The 24,100-nt window shown below is 44.9% G+C and overlaps 2 protein-coding genes across 11 annotated transcripts in view; one reads left to right on the forward strand and one right to left on the reverse strand.

Annotated features, from left to right (window-relative positions):
- The window catches only part of Dap3 (death associated protein 3), a 29,937-nt gene extending 10,049 nt beyond the window's left edge, over positions 1–19,888 (reverse strand). The window contains exons 1-4 of one of the 2 annotated variants that reach the window (XM_029475232.1): positions 19,817–19,888; positions 9,963–10,016; positions 3,336–3,440; positions 828–929 (exon numbers count right to left, since the gene is read on the reverse strand). In XM_029475232.1, coding sequence (XP_029331092.1) covers positions 828–929; positions 3,336–3,440; positions 9,963–10,004 — 249 coding nt within the window. In that variant the 5' untranslated portion in view covers positions 10,005–10,016; positions 19,817–19,888. Of the gene's footprint in view, positions 1–827; positions 930–3,335; positions 3,441–9,962; positions 10,017–18,816; positions 19,261–19,816 lie in introns of those variants that run through there. The other variant, XM_021158630.2, reaches the window with a different exon arrangement.
- The window catches only part of Ash1l (ASH1 like histone lysine methyltransferase), a 130,898-nt gene continuing 125,827 nt past the window's right edge, over positions 19,030–24,100 (forward strand). For 2 of the 9 annotated variants that reach the window (XM_029475224.1, XM_029475231.1), the window contains exon 1: positions 19,848–19,934. The gene's annotated coding sequence lies outside the window, so the exon portion shown is untranslated. Of the gene's footprint in view, positions 19,062–19,319; positions 19,339–19,418; positions 19,517–19,847; positions 19,935–24,100 lie in introns of those variants that run through there. The other 7 variants (XM_029475227.1, XM_029475230.1, XM_029475229.1 and 4 more) reach the window with 7 other exon arrangements.

A 24,100-nucleotide genomic window follows, 5' to 3' on the forward strand; every position in this document is an offset into this window, starting at 1 on the left:
GAGTTCGAGGCCAGCCTGGACTACAGAGTGAGTTCCAGGACAGCCAGGGCTACACAGAGAAACCCTGTCTCAAAAAATCAAAAACCAAAAAAAAAAAAAAAAAAAAAATCTCATGTAGGCAAGGATGACCTTGAAGCTCTTCCTGCTTCTACTCTCAGGGTGGTAGGCTGATAGGTCTGTCTCCAAACATGAGGTTTTGAATTAGGACCCCATACTGTATGTAACCCAGGCTAGCCCATTACTCACCATGCAGTCCAAACTGGTCCCAAACTTGAAGCAATCCTTCCACTGCTGCCTCTTTATAATATTACTTTTTAAAAAAAGATTTATGTATTTATATTTATATGAGTACACTGTAGCTGTCTTAGACACACCAGAAGAGGGCATCAGATCCCATTACAGATGGTTATGAGTAACTATGTGGTTGCTGGGAATTGAACTCAAGACCTCTGAAAGAGCAGCCTGTGCTCTTAACTGCTCAGCCATCTCTCCAGTCTTCCACTGCTGCCTCTTAAGCACTGGGATTACAGGTATGTGTCCACACACCTACCTTCAATTCACTTAGAATAAGTATCTGAAATGTCAAGAGTTCTGGAAACTTGCTCAGTAACTCAAGGAAAAAGGTGCTGATTATAAAAGAATCCTTTCCTGGTTCTGAAGCGTACTGAAGTGGCTAACAAAAGATACATCCTAAACGAGGTGCCTGCGAGTCCTTAGGTGATTTTTGATTTTCAGAAATGTCAAAGCCTCTACACCTCCCCTCAGCCCTGTCCCCACCATCTGAGCCCTGTACTGTGGGACCCCCTGCCCCATCTGTGCTGGAGTACCTGCATCGTGTATCGAGGAGGCAGGCCGTGAGGGAACACTGTCTTCAGATCCTGGAGCGGGATGCTGTAGTGCTGGCCCTCATGCTGCTCCCCATGCTTAGCCTGGAAACACACACAAGCAGGACAAGCGGGCACAAGTGATTAGACTTGGACAAGAAGCTAGGCTGGGTGTGGTTATATACTGCCTATTATCCCAGCACGCAAACGCTGAAGCAGGAGAATTATCTTGCATCGCAAGGCAGCCTAGGCTATAAAGTCCTTGCATCAATAAATGAACAAACAAAATAAAAATCCCATTAAGTCTAAAGACATACAGCTAACCACCACCACCACCACCACACAGAGCAGACACTGCCTGCAGAGGCCACAGCTTGGGCACACAGTTACATCTGCTAGTGGGGAAAGGGTTCCTTTTTGTGATATGGTCTTGCTGTGTAGCTCAGGCTGGCTTGGATCTTCTGTCAGTCTTCCTGCTGTAACTTTCAGACTGCTGAGATTACACATGTGTGCCAGCAGGCCAGGTTTTTCATTTAAAACATTGGGTGTTGGGATAGCAAGACAGGTCTCATGAATAAACATACCTTTTGCCAACCTTGACAACCTGAGTTCAAAATACAGGAGCCACATGGTAGAACAAGATAAATTTCCAAAACTTGTCCTTTGATCTCCACATAACACAGGCAGAAATCCACAACAAATATACATATAACAAAGTGCTGGCGACCCCAAACCAGGGGCCTGATGAAAAGTAGTTTTTCAGAAATAACTGCTGATGGGGACAAAGTTTTTGCCACCTGGATTCTTTTAAGCTATGAAGAGATGCTCCAGTCATGTGGCAAGAGCTGCATGATGCTGTTTCCATGGAAACTCCAGAGGACTTCCTTAATTTATTTCATTTTGCATTCATGAGACCAGGTGACTGTTAAGGACAAAAGTTAAACCCGCCCGGCTGAGATGATTTCTTGGAGCAGGGCATCTGCATCTCTTTACATGTCTACACAGCCACACTACGGCCATATCAAGATGGAAAGAATGAGTTTGGGACAACATGGAAAAAAGGCTCATGAAGCTCTTCTTTCACATTAAAGAAGCACAGAGACCACACAACTGATTTATTTCTAGGCGATGACACCAGCCCTGGGCATGGGGAAAGCACCCAGTCTGTCAAGGTTTAAAGTCAAAGGAGGAACAGTCCTGCAGACAAGGCACCAGGAAAGTTGCCAGGAAAGGAAGGCTGTGCTGTCACACTTCTGACTATTGGAAAACAGTGCTGGGATTGAAGCACGCACCAGCACTCGTGACACACCTGAATACTCGTCAAGCCTACCCCACAAGCTTACCTTTCCCAGGCCCCACATGTTTGTTTACAGCAGGGCTGAAGAACCAGGACCCGTGAAGGGTGCTCTTAAACCAGAAGTGTAAAACATGTACCAAGTGCTCATTTGAGGAAAGTGGGGCCCAACTAAAAGACATAATTCCTGAGAAACTTATCTCAGAAGGAACTGAATGTAGCCAATTTGTTTTGAAAAGGAGTCTATCTACAAAGCCTGGTTGCTGTGGGAATCACTATGTAGAACAGGTTGCCCTTGAACTCAGAGAGACATCTGCTTTTGCTGGGATGAAAGGTGTGCACCATACCAGCTTAATTTTAGCTAATTTTTAATTCAGAAAGATTCACTAGGTGAATTCATTATTAAGATCACATTAGAAAGAAGTTGGACTAGCTTTGTACTTTATATTTTTACAGCACCACAGAGCAACAAGGGAAGGTGCGAGTTAAGAGTGCTAGCCCAGGTGTCTCACCTACCTGAGCATATGTATGGTGCAGGAGATTTGATCACACTGTGAACCCCAAGATGTGTTAGTTAATGAAAAACACTTGTTTTTAGTTGTGGTATAGCTCAGCCTTAGCACATGACTTTAATCCAAGAGCTTTCTGCTTGAATATTATAAACAGGATTAAATAAAGTCAACCACAGGCCAAGAGCCAGCTGACAGGGAGGGACACAGGATTATTAAGAAGTAATAGGACGAGGGAGTCAGGAGGATGGGTAGAGAGACACCACAGGAAGTAGAAGGGAGGGACATTTGGCTTGAAAGAGTTTTTGAGACTGCATGAGAGACAGGCATTGCTTCTGGGATGTTAGCTGAAGAGGAAGGTCAGCTGGGTACTTCCTCTGGGCTAGCAGGCTTTCACCCCAGCATCTGGCTTCTTAGACTTCATTGATTAAAAATCAAACAATTGAGATTTGTTAAAAACAATATATCGCCGGGCAGTGGTGGCGCACACCTTTAATCTCAGCACTTGGGAGGCAGAGGCAGGTGAATTTCTGAGTTTGAAACCAGCCTGGTCTACAGAGTGAGTGCCAGGGCTACAAGGAAAAACCCTGTCTCGAAAAACCAAAAAAAAACCCAACAATATATAAAAACCAGTATCCTGACATGTAAAAGGAGTAATATGGCAACACAAATTATAATCTCTGAAACCCACCCACATCAGCAACTTACCGGGTCACTGTCACTGGTGCGGGAAACAGTTCTGGGACGCTCAGCTGGAGCCTGACTGTTCTGAGTTGCTTGAACACTCATGTGCAAAAAACACCTCGGGTCCAACTACAAAAGAAAATGTTTCAGGGTTCTGGAATCATCTGGTTTTTCAATGCTTGTTGTAACACTGAGGTCTCAAGCTATGTCTCTATCAGGGAATCATGACACTAAAACATGTTTTAGTTCTATATAGAACGGATCTTTACTAAATCCAGTCACATCTTTTAGCTTCTGAATCTGTTTTAGCATGTATACTGCTACGCCAGGGCTCTGTCTTACAACGGAAACCAATCTGTCAGCGCAGCCACTGCTAAGCTAACTGCTCATGGCACTCTTGTCTCCACTTCCCAGGCACTGAGACTAACGTGTCGGCTGAACCTTCTCTCTTAGCCATACTTGTGTTTTTCTGTCTTGGTTAGTTGCACAGGCTGGCCTTGAATTCTGGGCTCAGTGAATCTCTTATCTCCACATTTGAGTAGCTGGAAGAACAGGGCAGGTGGACCCATGTGCAGCGTAGAAAATGTGTTTAATCCACGTCCCACTGCTATACAGGGCTCCTAATGGCACAGGAGCCTCCACTGTGAGGGTCAGTGCAATATGCTTCAGCATGGCTGGCAATAAATGGTTGCTTCGTGCTCACAGCCTGGATGGGTCTGGCTGCCTCTAATCTGCCTCCAGAAAGAGTGCTGGGAGTAAAGGAGACGTTATGAGTACCCTGTGACCACTCTCCCCATCCCTTACACTCTGTCAGGGTCTGACTTGTGTCTAGCCTTGAAGATCTGGTTGCTTCTCCTCATAGTGCTGAGTGTATCATGCCTGGCCTTGCTAGCTATGACCGGCACAGTAAGAATCTGTCATTAGGGACACGTAATGAGGGAGCATGTAAAGTGTCCAGCTAGGGGGAACTAGTTAACCATACTCAGAAACTTCTGGAATGGGGGTGGGAGATTTAAATGACATTTCAGGAGAAAAATATGAGAAAAATACTAAGAAAATTTCTCAAATTAGCAGGGCACAAGGGTGCATGTCTATGATCCTGGCACTCGGTGGGAGCGGGGGGGGGGGGGGCAAGTCTAGCTTGGGCTCTATGAGATGCTTCCTAAAGGAAAAACTCCCTCCAGCAAGCTTAAAGACAGTAAGCCTTCACAGAAGCCTCCAGCTTAGGGGAGAAATTCAAGAGAAACAGAAGAGGGAGCTGTGAGCAAGGAGAGCTTCACAGGGCAGCAGTGTCCTCCACGGCACACTGGTCTCCACATGCCACCCAATACAAAACCACTCTGCCCCAAACTGGTTTTGGTCTGTGTGTTTAATCACCATATGAGAAACCCTAACTAACACGATATCCAAGACTGACTCTAAAATCTCTACTCTTTCCATTACCTTTTGTTTTCATTAAAAATCTTTTTTTATTTTATTTTTTAGACAGGGACTTACCCCTAGCTGACCCAGAACTCACTGTGTAGAACAGGCTAGCCTTGAATTCACAGAAATCCACCTGTCTCTACCCCAACATAAAATGTTTTAAAAAATACATTTATTTGTGCTTGTTTGTATGGATGTGCACATGCCAATGTATACATGTGGAAACCAAAGAATAACTGGGAAAGGTCCTGTTTCTATCATCTTGTAGGTCCTGACGACAACAGGGAAGGTCCTCTCCTCTCTATCATATTATGGTTCCCAAGGACAACAGGAAGGACCTTTCTTTATCATCTTGTGGGTGACCATGCTTGGCACCGCATTCTGTAACCCTATGAGACACTTTGCCAAGCCTTTTTTCATACCTTACATTAACTCTCTCATACTTCTTTATCCATTAATGCTCTATGTGGTATGCGGGGCACAGCCTGGGGAAGTGTGGGGGAAGCAGAGGGCAACCTGTGGAAATGAGGTGTGCTTGCTTTCCATCACGCGAGCTGGGACAGAGTCTAGGTGGCTTGGCAACAAGGATCTTCACCTGCTTGACCATTTGCCAACCCTCTTCGAGAACTTACTTAGTGCATATGCCTGGGAGCACACTAGCATGCCTGTGCACACACGGCCAGAAGACAGTGTTGGGCCATTGAGGTAATGACTCTCCCTGGACCTAGGGTTGGGACGGTGGGTGGGCGCATCCATACTTTTCTCCACCTGTCTGGACGATGGCAGTTCCAGTGATTCTCCTCTCTCATAGATGGAACTGTGGTCGCATGTGAGATCCCAGCTTATAATGTGAGTGCTGAGATCCGAGTCTGGTCCTGATGCTTGTGAAACAACTGCCTAGTTATCTCTCAGCCCTTCATATTACTATGTGCTTGGTGTTTGCATGCACTCGTGCATGTATGGAGGTTCCAAGCATCCTCCCAAGTGCACACCAAGTCTGAAATATTAGTGGCAGATTTTAGTATAAACCAACAGTGCAAAGAAATAGGTTAGAATATAACTCAAATTTATAGCAGAGGCAGGTTTATCTCCCAAACAATTCAAATATTCCTCTAACCCACTGCTAGGAGATTACAGCTGGCTACAGAGCCAGGAGTGGGAATACTGTCAGTTGTTGAAAATGAAAACCAGCTGAGAGTGGCTATTAAGCTCCATCCTCTCTTGCTGTGGCAGCCTAGATTACAGAATAGCTTATCTCAAGCTAAAGGAATGAAGGATAAAGAAGAGAGGAAGCTGGAGAGATGGCCTAACTCTTCCAGAAGATCCAGGTTCAATGCCTGGCACCCATGTGCAGCTCACAACTGTCTGTAACTACAGTTCAAAGCGCTCCAACACACTCTTTTGGCCTGTGCAGGCATCAGGAACACATGTATATGCAGACACCCAGGAAGGCAAAACACCCATACAGATTAAACACAAAGCAAAATATAAGGAGGGAAGAAGGAAGCAAGCAGCTGCAGCCCCCACCACATCCAAGGACATCCACTGCGAGCTGAGGATAGACTGCCATCTCTTTATCCAGCTCCTGTTCTTGCCAGCAAAACCTTTTGAAAATACAGGACCAGCAAAGCCAGAATACTAAACATACAGAAGACAAAGGAAGAGCTGCTCTCTCAGGAAAGCACCTGAGTAACACACCTGAGTACCAGGAGAAGGCGCCAGGCTCCTTCCATCTACCATCGGTCTTGTTGTTTTGAGACAAGATCTCACGATTTAGCCCTGGCTGTCCTGGCACTTGTTATATAGATCAGGCTGGCCTTAAATTCTCAGAATCCCTTCCTCAGCATTTCAAACACCTGGATTTCAGGTATGTGCCACCACAACTGCCACATCTCTGGGAAGTCTCAGGAGTAAAGCTGCTTGTTATGTACTCTTGGTGAACTTGTCACCATGAAGCCGTGTAAAAGCAGAAGAACTAAGTTCCATAAGTGCGCCCTCCACATGCTCATATTCAGGAAGACATTTTCTTTCTTTCTTTTTTCTCCACACAGGGTTTCTCTGTGTAGCCCTGGCTGTCCTGGAACTCTCTCTGTAGACCAGGCTGGCCTTGAACTCAGAAATCAGCCTGCCTCTGCCTCCCGAGTGCTGGGATTAAAGGTGTGCACCACCATGCCTGGCTAGGAATACATTTTCTTAAATTAAGAAAACTAGGTGCTGGCTTGGGTGCTGGCTCAGGTGTTGAGAGTATCGGCTGTCTTCCAGAAGACCCTGGTTTATTCTTAGTGCCCACATGGCAGCTCACAAAAATGAGTAACTCCAGTCCCTATGCCCTCCAGTATCTACGCCCTGTTCAGGCCTCCAGGGGCAATAGGAATGCACACAGTGCACAAATAGGCGCAGGCAACAACCACACATGTAAATAAAATTAACTAAAAATACTCAATGGCCACAAGGTGGTGCTATTTCTACAGTACTCTGATGACTTCAGGGTTTTTTTTCCCCCTTCAGTAAATAAAAAACTAACAAAATGGATTCCTTATATCTTAAAGTGTTATAAATGGAACTAAGCCGCTAGTCTGAGTTCTAGGATAAACAGCTCTATGTAGAATTCCCTTAGCTTAGTTCCACAGTGAACATAATGCAGTCCGTCAAACACTACCCATGAGCCACGCAGGGTCATCCTGAGCCAAACTGAAAACATATACACTAAGAAACTATACATTCTAATTTTATGTGAATGGGTATTTTGCCTGCACGTAAGGTTGTGCACCACAAGTGTGCCCTCAGAGGCCAACCTGGAACTGGAGTTACAGATGGTTGTGAGCCATCAATCACAGACCTTCTGAAAGAGGGGCCAGTGCTCCTCACCATGAGCCAACTCTATAACTACACACCCATTCTGGACACAAGGTCTCACTATGGAACCCTGGCTGACCTGGAACTCACTATGGGCTTAAATTCAGGGATTTGCTGTCTCTGCCTGCTGTGAGCCATCACACCTGGCCCTTATTTTTATATGTATCACTTTTATGCCTGTATGTATGGAAGAGACCAGAAGGGAGCACTGGGCCACCAAGAACTAAAGGTACAGGTGGTTATGAGCCCTCATGGGTGCTAGAAACCAAACTTAGGTCATCTGCAAGAGCAGCCAGTGCTCGTAGACACCAAGCCAATATTCTTTCTTGCCCCAATACTGGCTTTTATTTCTTTTGTAACATTTTTGTTTTGCTTTGATTCACTAAAATGGACAAAGGCCTTTTATAAATCTCAGTGTAGGGGTGAAAGGAAAAGGAAAGGAAAGAGCAAACCCCTCCTCCCAATCCCAAACTGGATAAGGGGAATGTTCCACTCCTAAGAACTCTTCATGGAATCCTAGGATCTGTTGCAAGCAACCCTTTCTTCTTCAGTTCTCACCCTCCAGACTCAGGCCTCTAGGATTTCCCGTTCTCAGCAAACCCAGGCCTGGTGATTGTCATAGGTGCTGCCTTTGTACCACGTAGTCAGAGTGGTCATTTTCTCATGACCTTGGAACTGCGTGCCTCTGGAGAACATGGACACCACATGGACACTGGTTAGGTCACCAGTCAGCATCTCCGTAAAGTTTGACAATTTCAGTTTTCACAGTAGGTTACTTATCCATTCTAATCTCTAGTTTCTGCAACTTTAAAACAAGGACAGTGCACTGTCACGAGGAGCCAAGGCACTAAAGCACACTGGGAGTGGTGGTGTGTGCCTTTACAGCCACCATTTGGGAGACAAAGGCAGATGCATTTCCTTTGAGTTCCAGGCCAGCTGGGGCTACACAGTGAAATTCTGTTTTAAAAAAGCAAATATGAACAAACAAATGAAACAACTAATATTTGGTAAATAATTAAAAAGACTAAAACAAACCAGTAGTATAACACGTTTGCTCACTTTGAGGCAGGGTTTCTCTATAGAGCCCTGGCCAGCCTTGATCCTTGTATCTTAGTCTCCCAAGTGCTTTGATTATCGACAGGACTGTGATACTATGCCCAATTCACTATGGTCTTATTCTTTATTTGTATAGGTCTGCCTCATTGTATGTGCATGTGTGTGTGTGTGTGTTAGTTGTGTGGAGGACAGAAAAACCTGCCAGATTCCGCTAGACCTGGGGTTACAAGTGTCTGTGGAAGGCTCTGCTTGTTCTGTGGATGCTGGGGATTCCAATTCTGGTCCTTAGGTTTGTTCAGAGTGCACTCTGAACTTGTGAGTCGTCTCTCTAGCCCCTTACCTTTTGTGAGCTGTGGGCAGAGTTTCATGTAAATCAGGTTAGATCCAAATGTGCTGTATAGCTGAAGATGACCTTGAGTTTCTGATCCTCCTGCCGCTACCTCCAAAGTCTGCGCTCCTGATTAGTAGTGCTGTTTAGCACTGCTGCTGCCATGTTCAGTTTATGTGGCACTGGAAATCTAACCCGGGATTTCCTGAGTCCAGTCAGTATTTTACGGAGCTTTATCCCCAGCCCAGATGAAGGTTTTACCTTGTCCTCCTCCTTTGTGTGTGTCATGGAAGTGTGTGTTCATGCACGCACATGTGGTGGCTGCTAGAGGAGGATGTCCAGTGTGTTCCCTGACTGCTTTCTGCCTTACTTCTTCATTCACTAAGGGGTTTTCAGTGGACCTGCAGCTTACCAATTCGGCTAGGCTAGCCAGCTAATCAACTTCAGGGGTCTACTGACACCCAGCCTACCAGCTCTGGTGTTTCAGCCCATGCCAGCTTTCACTCGAGTGCTGCACAGGCCCTCACGTTTGAGTGGCATTACCTCCTGACTAACTCGCCACCTTCCCACCCTCCTCACGTAGTCCATTCTCTACACAATTTTAGTCTCTTATCAAAAGTGGCGTGTCTAAATAGCCAGCTATCTCAAAGTTACCAGTTTGTAAAAATGGCCCCTCCTCCTCGCACGTTACCTCAGGCTCACTATCTCTGCCTGTTGCTTAGGCAGACTCTCACTTGGCAGGCCAAGCTGGCCTTGAACTCCCAGTCATCTTGCCGTAGTCTTCTGAGAAGTTTTGTTTTGTTTTGTTTTTGTTTTTCGAGACAGGGTTTCACTGTATAGTCCTGGCTGGCCTGGAACTCACTTTGTAGACCAGGCTGGTCTCGAACTCAGAAACCCGCCTGCCTCTGCCTCCCGAGTGCTGGGATTAAAGGTGCGCACCACCTTGAGAATTTTACCTGAAAGTAAAGCAGTTTGTGGAAACTCACCTTCTGGACCCTGGAGAAAAGCCTTGTTATTCCTGTCAGCATGGTCTTTGTTCTCTTAAAAAAAGACAAAGAGGAAAAAAAGGTAAGCCACTATTTAATAAAAACATAAGTAATATAAAAATCTGATACTGTCTAGATATATGAAAACCATCTATGCATCAACAAACTAGGCAAAAGACAAGAAAAACCATTTCACTTAGGAAACATTATACAGGAAGTTTAACATCACTACAAGTCATGAAAATGAAATTAAAGCCTTCATAATGAGATGCTAATGAAGAAGTGCCACAATATACAAAGTTGAAGACATATGAATATGCAGCTATTCCATTTCTCATATTTACTCTAGAAAACTACATATGCATATACACTGGAAAATATAAGAATGTTTATAGCAGAGGAGTGTGAGTTATTTGAAAATTGTAAAAACAAACAAACAAACAAACCTAAAGTAAAATATCCACTGACCCATAGAAATAGCAGGAAAGAAGCTATAATGAATGGGTCAATGTCGAAGATATAGACTGGCCAGGCAAGGCAGTGCACATCTTTAATCCTAGTAGTTCAGAAGCAGAGGCAAGTGGGTCTCTCTGAGTTCAAGGCCAGCCTGATCTAACAAATGAAGTGAGTTCCAGGGCAACCAGGGCTACACAGAGATACCCTGTCTCAAACAAACAAAAATTATTACTGAGTGAAAATTATTTTTTTTTAAAGATTTATTATTATATCTAAGTACACAGTAGCTGTCTTCAGATGCACCAGAAGAGGGCATCAGATCTCATTACAGATGGTTGTGAGCCACCATGTGGTTGCTGGGATTTGAACTCCGGACCTTCAGAAGAGCAGTCGGTGCTCTTAACCACTGAGCCATCTCTCCAGCCCCCCTGAATGAAAATTATTATGTATCCTGTTAAATAAACTAAATTTCAAAACCATGTACCGAGTAGGTGGATGCAGGAAGATCAGAATTTCAAGGCCATCTTCAGCTATATAGTTTAGGGCCAGCCTGGAATAAATAACACCCTACCCGAGAAAACAGACCACAAGAAACCTCTGAAACGTCACTCACTGTCTGCAGGACACACACAGATGGCAAAACTGGACTGGAAAGGCAAGCGAATGCTAAGAGTAAGCTCTGAAATAACAGCGACACTTAGGGGAACACTGGGAACTGGTAATCCAACATGAGTATTTATTTTATTATTCCTTTGGTTTTTTTGTTTGTTTGTTTGAGACAGTCTTACTATGTAGCCCTAGCTGATAGGGAACTACATAAACCATGCTGGTCTTGAACTTGTACAGATCCTTCAAACTCTGTCTCCTGCTTCTTGGGATTGTTGGTGAGAGCAATCACACTAACAGATGGGCCTTCCTCTTCTGTTGGTGTAATAAAACACTCTTACAAAAGCATTGCGGAGACAGGGTTTAAACTGCTCTTGGGTTCCAGAGACATACAATCCATCATGGAGCACAAAGGGAGGAGATAGGGCAATAGACAGTGGCAGAAACAGGAGCCTTCTTTCTGGTCACACTGTACCTACATTCAGGGGCCATCTTTGGGCAATCTACTTCCTCCAGTGAACCTCCACCTCCTAACCCCCCCCCCCCCCCCATCAGCACCATCACCTGAGGAGCGAGTGTTCAACCACAGTCCCTAATCAGACCTTATTACACTGGTTATTATTTCATACCATGAGGGTTATTATTATCTTTATACCACATGCTAAATTTATCCGTTTTTTGTATGGTAGAAATATTTAATTAGAAAATGCTACTCTTTTGGTAGTGAAAAGAAATTTAAAATAAAGTATGTCCTCAAGATCTCATCAGAAGCAGGGTAGAGTGGCTCATGCCGCTTTTAATTCTAGCTCTTGGGATGCTGAAGCTGAAGGAGTTCTTGGACTGAGGAGAGCCTGGACTAGAAGAGACTGAGCTACAGAGTAACACTGTATCTACCCCATCCCAATAAACAAACAAGACCCGACACCCAGTGTTAGTCTGAAACCATACACTGCATCAAACCAAATACATACACTTTTTTCACTATATACATTTCCACAACAAATTTCAAAGAATAAATTAAGGCATTTTAATAAATGCCTCATTTAAATAAATAGAATTATAGTAAATATAGTAAGTTGCATGAGTGTGGTCACTTCCCTTCCTCTCCCCTTTCTGAACCCTCTCTTTTCAAATGGGATGTCACTATACAGATTAGGCTGGAGTCTGTCTCCTGGCTCTCCTGCCTCTGAGGACTAGCACCCCCACCTTTCTACTTAAAGGAAGCACCTTATACCATCTCTTTAGCATATCTGAATTCTTTTTAAAAAAGATTCATTTATTGATTATATGTAAGTACACTGTAGCTGTCTTCAGACACTCCAGAAGAGGGCATCAGATCTCCTTACGGATGGTTGTGAGCCACCATGTGGTTGCTGGGATTTGAACTCAGGACCTTCGGAAGAGCAGTCGGTGCTCTTACCCGCTGAGCCATCTCACCAGCCCCCATATCTGAATTATTAGCATTATAACTCTCTTCTTATTTTATCTTATTTTTTGGAATATAGGGTTTCTCTATGCAGCCCTTGGTTGTCCTCTGCCTCCCCAGTGCTGGGTGGGGTTAAAGGTGAGTAAACCATGCTGGACACCAGCATCCTCACTCATTTTTTTTTTAATTAGGTATTTTCTTCATTTACATTTCAAAGGCTATCCTCAAAGTCCCCCATACTCTCCCCCTCTCCCCTTCCCTCCCACCCCCACTTCTTGGCCCTGGCTTTCCCCTGTACTGAGGCATATAAAGTTTGCAAGACCAAGGGGCCTCTCTTCCCAATGATGGCCGACTAGGGCATCTTCTGCTACATATGCAGCTAGAAACATGAACTCTGGGAGGTACTGGTTAGTTCATATTGTTGTTCCATCTATAAGGTTGCAGATCCCTTTAGCTCCTTGGGTACTTTCTCTAGCTCCTCCATTGGGGGCCCTGTGTTCCATCCAATAGCTGACTGTGAGCATCCACTCCTGTGTTTGCCAGGCCCCGGCATAGTCTCACAAGAGACAGCTATATCAGGGTCCTTTCAGCAAAATCTTGCTGGCGTATGCAATGGTGTCAGCGTTTGGAGACTGATTATGGGATGGATCCCCGGGTGTGGCAGTCTCTAGATGGTCCATCCTTTCATCTCAGCTCCAAACTTTGTCTTTGTAACTCCTTCAGCATCCTCACTCTTAAGCTTTGGATCTTTAAACAGAAAGGGCCAACCAAAGTCACTGTAACCACAGCACACCTGATACCCAAGATAACGATTAGTGGGCAGCATTGTAGTGTGACTATGCTAGAAAGAGATGGTTCAGGTCCTAGGTGAGATGGAGTGGTACAACATAAGATTTCATCAACTTGATCAGGACAGCAGTCTAACATGGAGATTGTTCGTTTCTGTAATTTTTCCAGTAAATATTTCTGAACCATGGTTGACTTTAATTTTTTTTTAATCTTAAGACTTATTTTTATGTCTATGAATATTTTGCCTGCATATGTGCATGTGTATCATATCCATGCCTGGTGCTAAGAGATGAGAAGAGGAAACTGGATCCCCTGAAGCTGGAGTTATAGACAGCTGTGAGACATCATGTGAGCGTTGGGAACCGAACTCAGGTTCTCTGTAAGAGCAAAATATGCTCCAAACTGAGCCACCTCTCCAGCTCCCATTGTTGACCCTGGCATTTACAGAAAACAAATTCTTTCACAGATAGAGATTCCTGTACTTCAATGTAACAACAACTACCTAGCACTGACCGAGTAAATGAAATCTCTTGATAGCTGTTACTTGCCACCTGTGCTAATTATTAACACAACAACAGTAACAACAAAGTTGTACAAATTTCACTTGTTACTATGTGCCAATACCAGGGAATACAATGAACAAAGATGAAGCCTCTAGCAGTCAAGATGGCTACAAACCATAGTGGAGAGACTGCTCAGCAGGTGAGAGGCCCAGAACCCAGGTTTGATGTTCAGCATGACACAGTGACTTTGGGGTCAGGTGCCCCTTTCTGGTCTTCACAACTATCAGGCAAACATGTAGAATACATAAATTCTTTTTTAATAAAATATTATATTTCCATTTTATTTTATCTTTTTTTGTTTTGTTTTTTTGAGACAGGGTTTCTCTGTATAGCCCTGGCTGGCCTGGAACTCATTTTGTAGACCAGGCTGGCCTCAAACTCAGAAATCCACCTGCCTCTGCTTCCCGAGTGCTGGGATTAAAGGCGTGTACCACCACTGCCCATTTTATTTCTATGAGTGTTCTGTCTGTATGTCTATAAAGGCACTTGCATGTATGTCTGTTTCCCACTCCTCAAGCCTGGGCAGTTAACCACTGAGACCTTTCCAGCCCCCAAATAAATACACTGTAAAACAAAACAGAACAAAACAAAAAAACAACCATAGAGTCACAAACTCCTTTGAATCCCATATTCTTTTAGTCACCGTATACTTTTTAATAAAGAAACATGAGAAGTACTTCTACATGCTCAGCTATATGTAGGGTACAGAGGTGAACAAGACAACTCTACTGCTCCCCCCTCCAATTTGAGACAGGGTCTCTCTGTAACCTTAGCAGTCTTGAACTCATGATGTGGACCAGCCTGGCCTGAAACACACAGCGATCCTTTGGCCTCTGACACCTAAATGTTGGGAGGAAAGGCGTGAACCACCAGCTTCCCTATCACCTGCAGGGACCCAAGGCTCTTTTGCTCTACAGGAAAACTACAGCCCAAAAGCATCACTTCCCAAGATGTTTGCTGACTACTAACTTAGGTTTAACATGAAATTTGAGAAATAGTGCAGTCATTAATTTCATGATAAACTTTGAAATACATATTCAAACTGTAATAAAGACCTGTGTTTTATTTTTCTACTTAGTTGTTTTGAGGCAGTCTCATATAGCTCAGGCTGTCCTCAAGCTTGCTATGTAGCCAAGTATGGCCCCTACCTCCCAGTACCAGGATGGTAGGTTTGTGCTACTAAGACTGCTAAGAGATATTACTTTAAATTCCAAACTTATTTAGCCTTGGAATACCTTTACTGCAAGGAGTAATGATACCACTGTTGTAGATTATAGTGGAGGAGGCAGCTATAGGGCATGGTTGTTGCTGAGAGTATGATTCAAAACTCTTGGTCACAGGCTGGAACAAGGTTCTACATACTCCACTTGTTATCTGTTTTACTTAGTTCTCTTGGTCTTCATTAAGCTGGGCCATAATGGCCCACACCTTTTATACCAGCATTTGGGAAGCAGAAACAGGTGGATCTCTGTGAGTTTAAGGACAACCTGGTCTACAAAGTGAGTTCTAGGATAGCACTGAGTGACACCCAATCCCAAAAGAGCAGACCAAACCAGGGCTGGGGAGGAGCACTTGCATAGCAAGCGCAAAGCTCAGGGCTCCATCTCCAGCATTTCATAGATTGGGTACAGGGGTGTCCACTGTAAACACAGTGCATTAAAGGTGGAGGCAAGAGGACCGGAAGTCAGTCATCCTCCACTGTACAGTAAGTTCAAGGCTAGCCTACACTCTGTGAGACCGTTACCCAACCAAACCAAACCAAACTAACCTATACTAAATTACATTTTGTTTGGCTTTTATCTTAGTGGTGTTAGAGATCAACTCAGGGCCTGGTACATGTTAGACAAATGCTCTACTACTAAAAGACACCCCAGCTAGTTAGCCAGCTAACTCACTCTCTGTCTGTCTGTCTACCTACCCATCTGTAAAGTCTCACACTCATATAGACTGGTCCTGAACTCTCAGCAATCCTCCTGCCTCCCAAAGGTTGAGATTTCAAGTATGAGCCACAACACTTAGGTCCAAATTACATTTTCAATATCATTTAAAAATACTTTTTTAAAGGAAATATTTACTTTATGTTTATCTGAGTACACTGTTGCTGTCTTCAGATACACCAGAAGAGGGCATTAGATACAATTACAGATAGTTGTGAGCCATCATGTGGTTGCTGGGAATTGAACTCATGACCTTTGGAAGAGCAGCTAGTGCTCTTACCCCCTGAGCCATCTCTCCAGCCCCTTTAAAATACTTTTAAGAAAAAAACCAACAACTTGCAAGAACAGCCAGGTGTGGGGATGTATATGTAGGCCTTTAATCTGTGAGTTCAAAGCCAGCCTGTTTTCTACACAGCAAGTTCCAGGCCACACAGTACTACATGGTGAGACTCTGTCTCAAAACAACAACTACATAAGTAGAAAATACAATCACATTGATGAACCAAATAATTGCACAGAGGACTATTTCTGGGGCAGGGAACTGAGCTGGCAGTAATGGGGATCAAATCCAAGGCCTTGTGTATATTAAGTCAGCACTCAATTGTGTGGACTGAGAAAGACTGTATGGAAATTAGTGAAGACTAGTTGTCTTCATTAATTTCAGTTAGAAAAAAAACAGCTTTGGCTGAAAAATATGACTCAGTTATCAAAGTGCTTGTCATTAAAATTTAATCCCTAGGCATATAAAAAAGCCAGGCATGGTGGTAGATACTTTATAATCCCAAGACTGGGTAATGTGGAGACAGTCAGGCCATTAACTAATCAAATCCAGCTCATCTGAGTTCCAGGCAGGCAGCTATTTCAGAAAACAACAACAACAGCAACAACTACTACTGTCCTGGTACAATGGCACACACCTTTAAATCCAGCACTGGAGGTAGACGCAGGGGGAATCTTAGTTCAGCCTGGTCTACAGAGATCCAGGGATACCAGGGCTACACAGAGAAACCCAAAACAAACAAAACAGGAAAAACTAGTAGACTAGCTCCTCAATAGTGGCATTTAAAGTTGACCTCTGGCACCCCAAGAGTGTGCATGCACATGCGCACAGCACAATCAAACATATTTATGCTACATTTTCTGCTCCTACTTGCCCAGGTTTGGGTTCCTCGAGAAACACTGGGACTACAGAAGGAAAATTAATGTGCCTCGCCCCCATCTCCTGCACCCATGCAGGGGCTCACAATCTTAGGTGATCCAACACCCTCTTCTGGCCTCTCGGGGCAACACACACGCACACACATACACACACAGGATGCACAGACATACATGGAAACAAAACACCCATACACACACACATACAAATAAAGAAGGCAGTGTGGTATAGGGGAAAGTTAGGTTCTTAAGAGACAGGAAACTAAAGTCTAAAGATCAAGTTACAGATTTCTTTGAACTTCAAGCTTTGCTTGGAAAAGGAAGTCTCCCTGTTGTAAGGGTTCAACAGGAACAGTACAGGAGTCCGTCAGTGCTCTTCAGACTCTAACTTTCTCTCACCTGCCCCCCACCCCAACCCCGCTGTTGTTCTGAGACTGTCTCAAGGAACTCAGGCTAGTCAAGACTTTGCTGCATAGCTGTGGATGACCTCGAAGTTCCCATCCTCCTGCCTCCACTTCCCAAGTGTTGAGATTATAGCCTTAAGCTTTCTAGTTCTAGTATTTAAGTATGCGACACTGATTTTAACATTTCCATGTACTTTGAGATAGACCATGTAAATCAGTCGGACAGTCTGCACACATGCAAGCACACACCTATACAAAGTTGCACACAGGAAGCTACTGAAGAAAGATTTGTGTAAACCTGGGTAGGCTGCATGAATCAGCTAGGGCTTGGTTAGCAAAAGTAACTTCACAGCTAGGCAATTAAGGCTGATTGTCTCTTTAAAACAAACAAAAAACAAACAAAAAACCACTCAAAAGACAATTTAACCCCTATTCCAAAAAAAGACTGACTATTAATTGAATGGGTTCTGAAGATGAATGGAACACAGTAATGTTTAAATTTCCCCTGAATCACAAAGGTAAGAATTCACAGATAAGAAAGGAAACTTAAGGTGCCATTCCTCTAAAATTTTGCTTTGTTTTTTGTGGGAGACTAAAAATGAGTAGATCAAACGTTCGGGTTTCAACATCTCATGTCCTGAATTCACTCATCCAATGTCAACACGGAAACAAATACTAGCAGCCAATGAATGCCATAGGTCTGGTTTAACTAGCAATTTAGATGAATAGAACACAAACTACCAATTACACCTACAAGTCTTATCAACATCAACAGCACTGTAAATGATAACAAGAATACTCTGCCTTTTCCCCGTACCCAGGAGCTAATTCTACTTTACATATATGATCTCATTATTTCATACTCTAACCCTGAAGGCATATTTTGGGGTTAGCTAATTTTTACTACCAGCATCTCATAAATAACTTGGAAAATTTTGAAGGCCTGAAAGATCAAATCCAGAAATAAAATCTCAGTGCATAGTTTCATCCCCTCACACACTCGTTCTCAACCTGCGGGTGGCGACCCAAGGAGAGGTCTAACGACCCTTTCACAGGGGTCCCATATCAGATATCCTGCATATCAGATGTTTACATTAAGATTCGTAACAGTAGCAAAATTACAGTTACGAAGTAGCAACAAAACTAATTTTATGGTAGGGAGTCACCATGTGGAACTGTACTAAAGGGTATTAGGAAGGCTGCGAACCACTACTCTAACATCAGGCTGCCAGTTGCAAACCGAGTTCGCACAATCTTTGAGAAGTGCACAAGGATCACACAAGCATCACAGAGCATAGGTACCCTCTGGGACTTTAACAAGGTTAAACTACATTAACATATAAACAGCCGTTCTGCCCCTTCCTCCTCGGGTCCCAGGTCCGCAGCCCCGGGTCTGGAGGATGCCTTTTTGGAGGGTCACCGACACTGCAGCCCTCATTCCCTATCTCGGGGCAGTTCAAATACACGCTCCTTTCCCTCCTTCATCATTGCATCCCCTGTGTGGCTCAGTCTCCTTACCATGAGTCCACCACTAGGACTCCTGCTCCGGTGACCCGCACACACCGCCAGCGGCTGGATCCGAGGCACCCCGTCCTGCAGCTGTGAAGCAAGCTCGGGTCGTGTGGCAGGAAGCTACCCAACGCGCAGTCGCCGCGGCTGCAACCACAGCCCAGCGGAGGGGCACCGTGCCACCCGCCCCGCGGCCGGAAGCGGGCAGCAAGCCTCGGCGTCGCGGTGGCCCGTCCCAGGAGGTCCGCGCCTAGGTACCTTCGCTCGCTACTCAAAAGATTCCGGTCCCTGCGGCCAGCCTCTTCAGCGCGGGCGTGCCCGCTTCTCCCCTGCCCCGGCAGGGGCGCGCAATGGAACGTCCCGCGGGGGGGATTGTGGGAGGCGCACGCTCGAGGGGTGGGGGTGAAGGCGGCGGCGGCCGTGGCTGCCGTTGGTAGCCGTGGGGGCGGGGAAGAGAGGGAGGCGAGCCGAGGAGGAGAAGGAGGAGGAGGAGGAGGAGGAGGGAGGAGGCTCGGGCTCGCGCCACGGAAGGTACGCGTGAGGGCCGAGAGGGAGTCGGGAGCGCGCGAGCCCGAGGCCCCGGAGCGAGCGCGTCGGTGCTGGCGGCGCGGGGCGGCCCGAGGCGGTGGTTGGAGGGCGCAGCTCGCGACCGGTCCGGACCCACTCGGAAGCGTGCGGGCCGGCGTGCGCGCTGCGCGGCCGGAGTCGGGTGAGGGAGGGAGGGAGGGAGGGAGGGCGGCGGGAAGAGCGCGCGGAGGGAGGAGTGGGAGGCGGGAGGGGGGGCACGCGGCGCCCTTCGCTCGCTCGCTCGCTCGCTCGCTCCCTCCCTCCCCAGAGCTGCCGCCGCCGCTGCCGCCGCCGCTGCCGCTCCCGCCGCCATTTTGGGTTCGCTTTGCGGAGGGGGGAGACGATCCCGGTCTCGGTTGCCGGACCCGCCTTCTCTCGGTTTCCCCTTTCCCGACCTACGCCTTTGGCTTCTCCTCTCTCGCGTTTCCGCCGGTCCGCTTACCCGCTGGCCGCCTCCTGACAAGCGGGGAGGGTTACAGTGTGGAGCCAGGGAAGCCGAGGCGCCAGGCTGCCACCCTCTCTCTCCACTTGCCTGCACTCGGCGCTCTCGGCCTCGCGCGGTGAGTAGTGCGGTGTGAGCAGGCCTTTGAAGGCCCCAAGTAGTCTCTGCTTGGCTACCCGGGATCCGCTGTCACCCCCCCCCCCCGGACCTGGACCTCCGGGAGAGCGGGGTGAGGATGGGGGAGGGGAGAGCAGGGATAGGGATCCTGAGCTTACCGGGAAGTCCCTCTAGGCGGGGTGACGGGGTGTCCCTGACCAGCGGGCTCTTGGTTTGGGGGAGGGGGACGGGAAAGTAAGCGAGTGGAGGCGGAGTCGCTTGTGCCCCTGACAGGTTAGTTTGTGTGGTAGGCCCGATTGGAGCATCCCCCAAGATCCAGTTTATGTCTGTTTAAGTAAGGGACAAAAGTAGCAAGGGAGATGATCTTCAGCGAGTAGTTTACCTGTACAAGATCTGTGGTGTTCTGGAAAGGCGGAAATATATGCAGACGTGACATAGTGATCTGAGTGTTAATAAGTTTGATGAATGTCACTGGCTGGTTTCTACTTGGAAAGAAATGTTTTCGGTCTTGAAGACCAGATGGTCTGTTGGTTTATAGCTGCTCTGTTTATATGTGTATAATGCGAGGATGGAGCGTGTTCAGGGAGAGTTTGCCTGCATTCGGGGACGTTCCCTTTGTAAGTTAGCTTATTTAAAAACAAATGCTGGGACATGTGTTCTCTAGGTCGATAAATGTGCATGTATTTTAGCATTAGTATGGTGTGATAATACAGCATGCATGCTAAGATCAGGAAGGGGAGAAACTTGACACAGTCTGTGCCTTTGAATAGAGTCAGTTGTGTAAATATGAAAGCCAGACCAACATCCTCAGAGTGATCGCTGAGAATAAGGGGAGATGTTTTTGGCCGTGTGGATTTATAGTAGTGCTTATGTTAGCATAAAGTTTGTATATTCAGAGTACTCTTTCAGTTTCTTCCTAATCCTAAACTGTAAAAATTAGAGGAAAATAGGAAATCCAGGCATAAAGAGGTACTTTTCCAAGGTCATGTGTTAAATTAGTGGCAATGTTGAGATATTTTGATTACTAATTTAGTAATGTATTGTCCATATTATCATAGTGCCTCAGGAGATTGATATTGCCAAATACAAGTGTATTTTGAAAGTAGGTAAATATGATTGGTCAGATTATGCTTGGGAGAATTTAAAGTGTCAAACATGTATAGAATATACACTGTCCTATATGAGATAGGTATTTGTAATTTCGTTGTGTTTACAAAGCAAGCGGAGCACTTCTGACAGCTTAGAATGTATGAAAGTTCCAATGTGTTGCTGGGCAGTGGTGGCACATGTCTCTAATCCCAGCACTTGGGAGGCAGAGGCAGGTGGATTTCTGAGTTCGAGGCCAGCCTGGTCTACAGAGTTGGTTCCAGGACAGCCAGGGCTACACAGAGAAACTTTGTCTCCAAAAAAACCAAAAAAAAAAAAAAAAAAAAAAAGTTAAACTGCTTCCACAGCCTACTTTGTATCTATATAGCTGTTGTTTGTTGTTGGTTGGGTGTGTGTGTGGGGGGGGGGGTTAGGGGAAGTAGATTAACCCTGCTAGCAGGCATTCTACCAAAGAGCCACACTCTTATTTGGGCAGCTTGACTTTATTTCTGCCAGTGACAGGATCTTTTTGGATTCATCCCACAAAATAATTGATTCCTGTCTTGGGGTAAGAATTATCAAGATCTGTTGATTAGGTTGTTGGAATAGATAGGGATGCATAAGAGGGGAGATGTGAACATACTGAGAGCAAATAAATCTGTGGAACTGAAACTACCAACCCTTTTTTAAAAACCAGTCTGAATGTGGCACACACTTGCAATCCCAGCATTCTGGAGGCTGAGGCAGGAGGAGCCTGAGCTCAAGCTTCACATTAAGTTTAAGGTCAGCCCCTGGTTACAGGAGGCCTGGGGTCCACTCTAGCTCCAGGGTATCTGATGCACCCTTTTCCAGTCTCTGCTGATGACTATATACACACACACACACTACACTCACACACACACACACACACACACACACACACACACACACACACACGAGAGAGAGAGAGAGAGAGAGAGAGAGAGAGAGAGAATATGAATTAAAAAGCTACTTAATTTAGAAAGAATCTAGGCAGATGGACACAAGAGTAGCATCATCCAACAGGTGGTATGTTTGTAATAGAGTATACCTTCTTTGACATTTTCCTTTTGTTGTTTTGAAAAAGGGTCTCACTCTCTATATAGCCCAGACTGGCCCAGGACCCATTATGTGGCCCAGGCTGGCCTCAAATTTGAGGATTGTAATCTTCTTAACATAGCCTTCTGGGGTTACAGTCATGAGCCAACTGCCTGGCTGCTTTGGCAGTTTCTTTTGGCATTTATGAGTAAACTGTTTTTGGGATCTGTAAATTATTGATATGTGCCTTTGGATATTGGAACGTCTTGGCTGGACTGTAGGAATTCTTGGAAAGGCTAATTTTGTAGGACAGATTCCCCACTTGGAGAATGAGGAAAGGATCTTTGAGCTAACTCTACTGTACTCATGGGATGTTTCCTAGTCTAGAGGAGATATGTATATGTCTATATCCATCCTGAGAGTCGGAAGAAATAGAGACCTTATGTTTAGTGTGTAGATGAGCAGGCTGGCTCCGGCCTGAGGGCTGGGGCTAAGAGCATGCATCACTGTGCCCAGCTACGACGTGTGCTTTCAGGAGCTTCAGTTGTTACTACAACTGAAAGTCACACCAATGTTTGTTCAGAAGGTCTTGTTTTTAAATACCCACTTTTCTCTTGAGTTGTGTTTAGGTGTAGATGTATTTAAGTTTGAAGGTGAATGCTGGAGCAGACCTTGAGTGTGTCATCAGGAGAACTTAACAGGCATGGTGACCCATCAGCGCATTTAGAAAAGCCTAGGCAGGAAGATTAGTGTGAATTCAAGGCCAGCCTGGACTACATAGTGAGTTCTAGGCTAGCCTAAGCTGTAGAGTGAGACTTTCAAAACACCAGAAAGGGAAAAGAAATTTATTTTCTCAAAATGTATTTCTGCAGTTAGTAAATAATTGTGGACTGTGTTTGATAAGGATATATTCTCATCTTTGAGAAATAGTGTCTTTTTCTGAGTTGTATGTTAATACAGATAATTCATCTTCCTGATTCTTTTTGATTTTTGTTTAGTTATAAGCACATTTCATTATTCCTACATGGAGAACACTTAAGATGAATGGTATTTAGTGTCTGTTGTTCTAGATATTTGAATCCAGATGAGTCTATGACTTGCATAATATTGGGGACTCTCAGATTAGGATGAATCGAGATTTTACAACTTGTAAAGGGTTTTTGATAATATTTATTATTTTAATTAATAATTTATTTATTACATGTATGTGCTTGATATGTGTCTGGATGTGCTTGTCATGGTACACATGTGGAAGTCAGGACAACTTTGTGGAGTTGGTCATCTCCATCTTTGTGTAGTTTCTGTTCAGAATCAGGTCTGAAGCACATATATGAAGCACATATATTTACTGAGCTACCTTGCTGGTCTTTGTTTATTATTAGGAGGCTATAAAATGCATATACTATATGTAAGGTTATATACTTAAAATCCTTTCAGGGGCTAAAGAAATGGCCATTAGTTAAGAGCACTTAACTGCTTTTGTAAAAGACTAGGCTTGGTCCTCAAGTACTCAAATGGCAGCTCACAAGTACCCATAACTATAGTTCCAAGGGATCCAACGCTTTCTTTGCAAGTTCTTGGATGAATGTGGTAGACATAAACTCATTTTGGTACAATCACATACTCATAAAAGTAAAAAAAAAAATTTTTTTAAAGTGCCTTCATGTTGGGTGTGGTGGAGCATGCCTTTAATCCCAGTAGCTTGCTTTGTTTTTTGAAAAAGGGGTTTCACGAGTCCAGGATACTACTGTTTACCTGTAGGAAATTTCTGTTAAAAGGTCTTGATGACATTTGGAGGTATATAAAAATGAAAAAAAAAATCCTTCTGGATGTGAAATTCAGGAATCATTTGACAGTTACCCATGAAACCACTATTTGAAATTAAAAAAAAAAAAATAGTGTACTTTAAAAAAAGTAGACGTTTAAGGAAGGCTTATTTTGGGACTGGAGAGATGGCTCAGCGGTTAAGTAAGCACTGACTGCTCTTCCAAAGGTCCCAAGTTCAAATCCCAGCCACCACATGGT

The sequence above is a fragment of the Mus caroli genome, chromosome 3 (assembly GCF_900094665.2).
Source record: "Mus caroli chromosome 3, CAROLI_EIJ_v1.1, whole genome shotgun sequence".
NCBI lineage: Eukaryota > Metazoa > Chordata > Mammalia > Rodentia > Muridae > Mus > Mus caroli.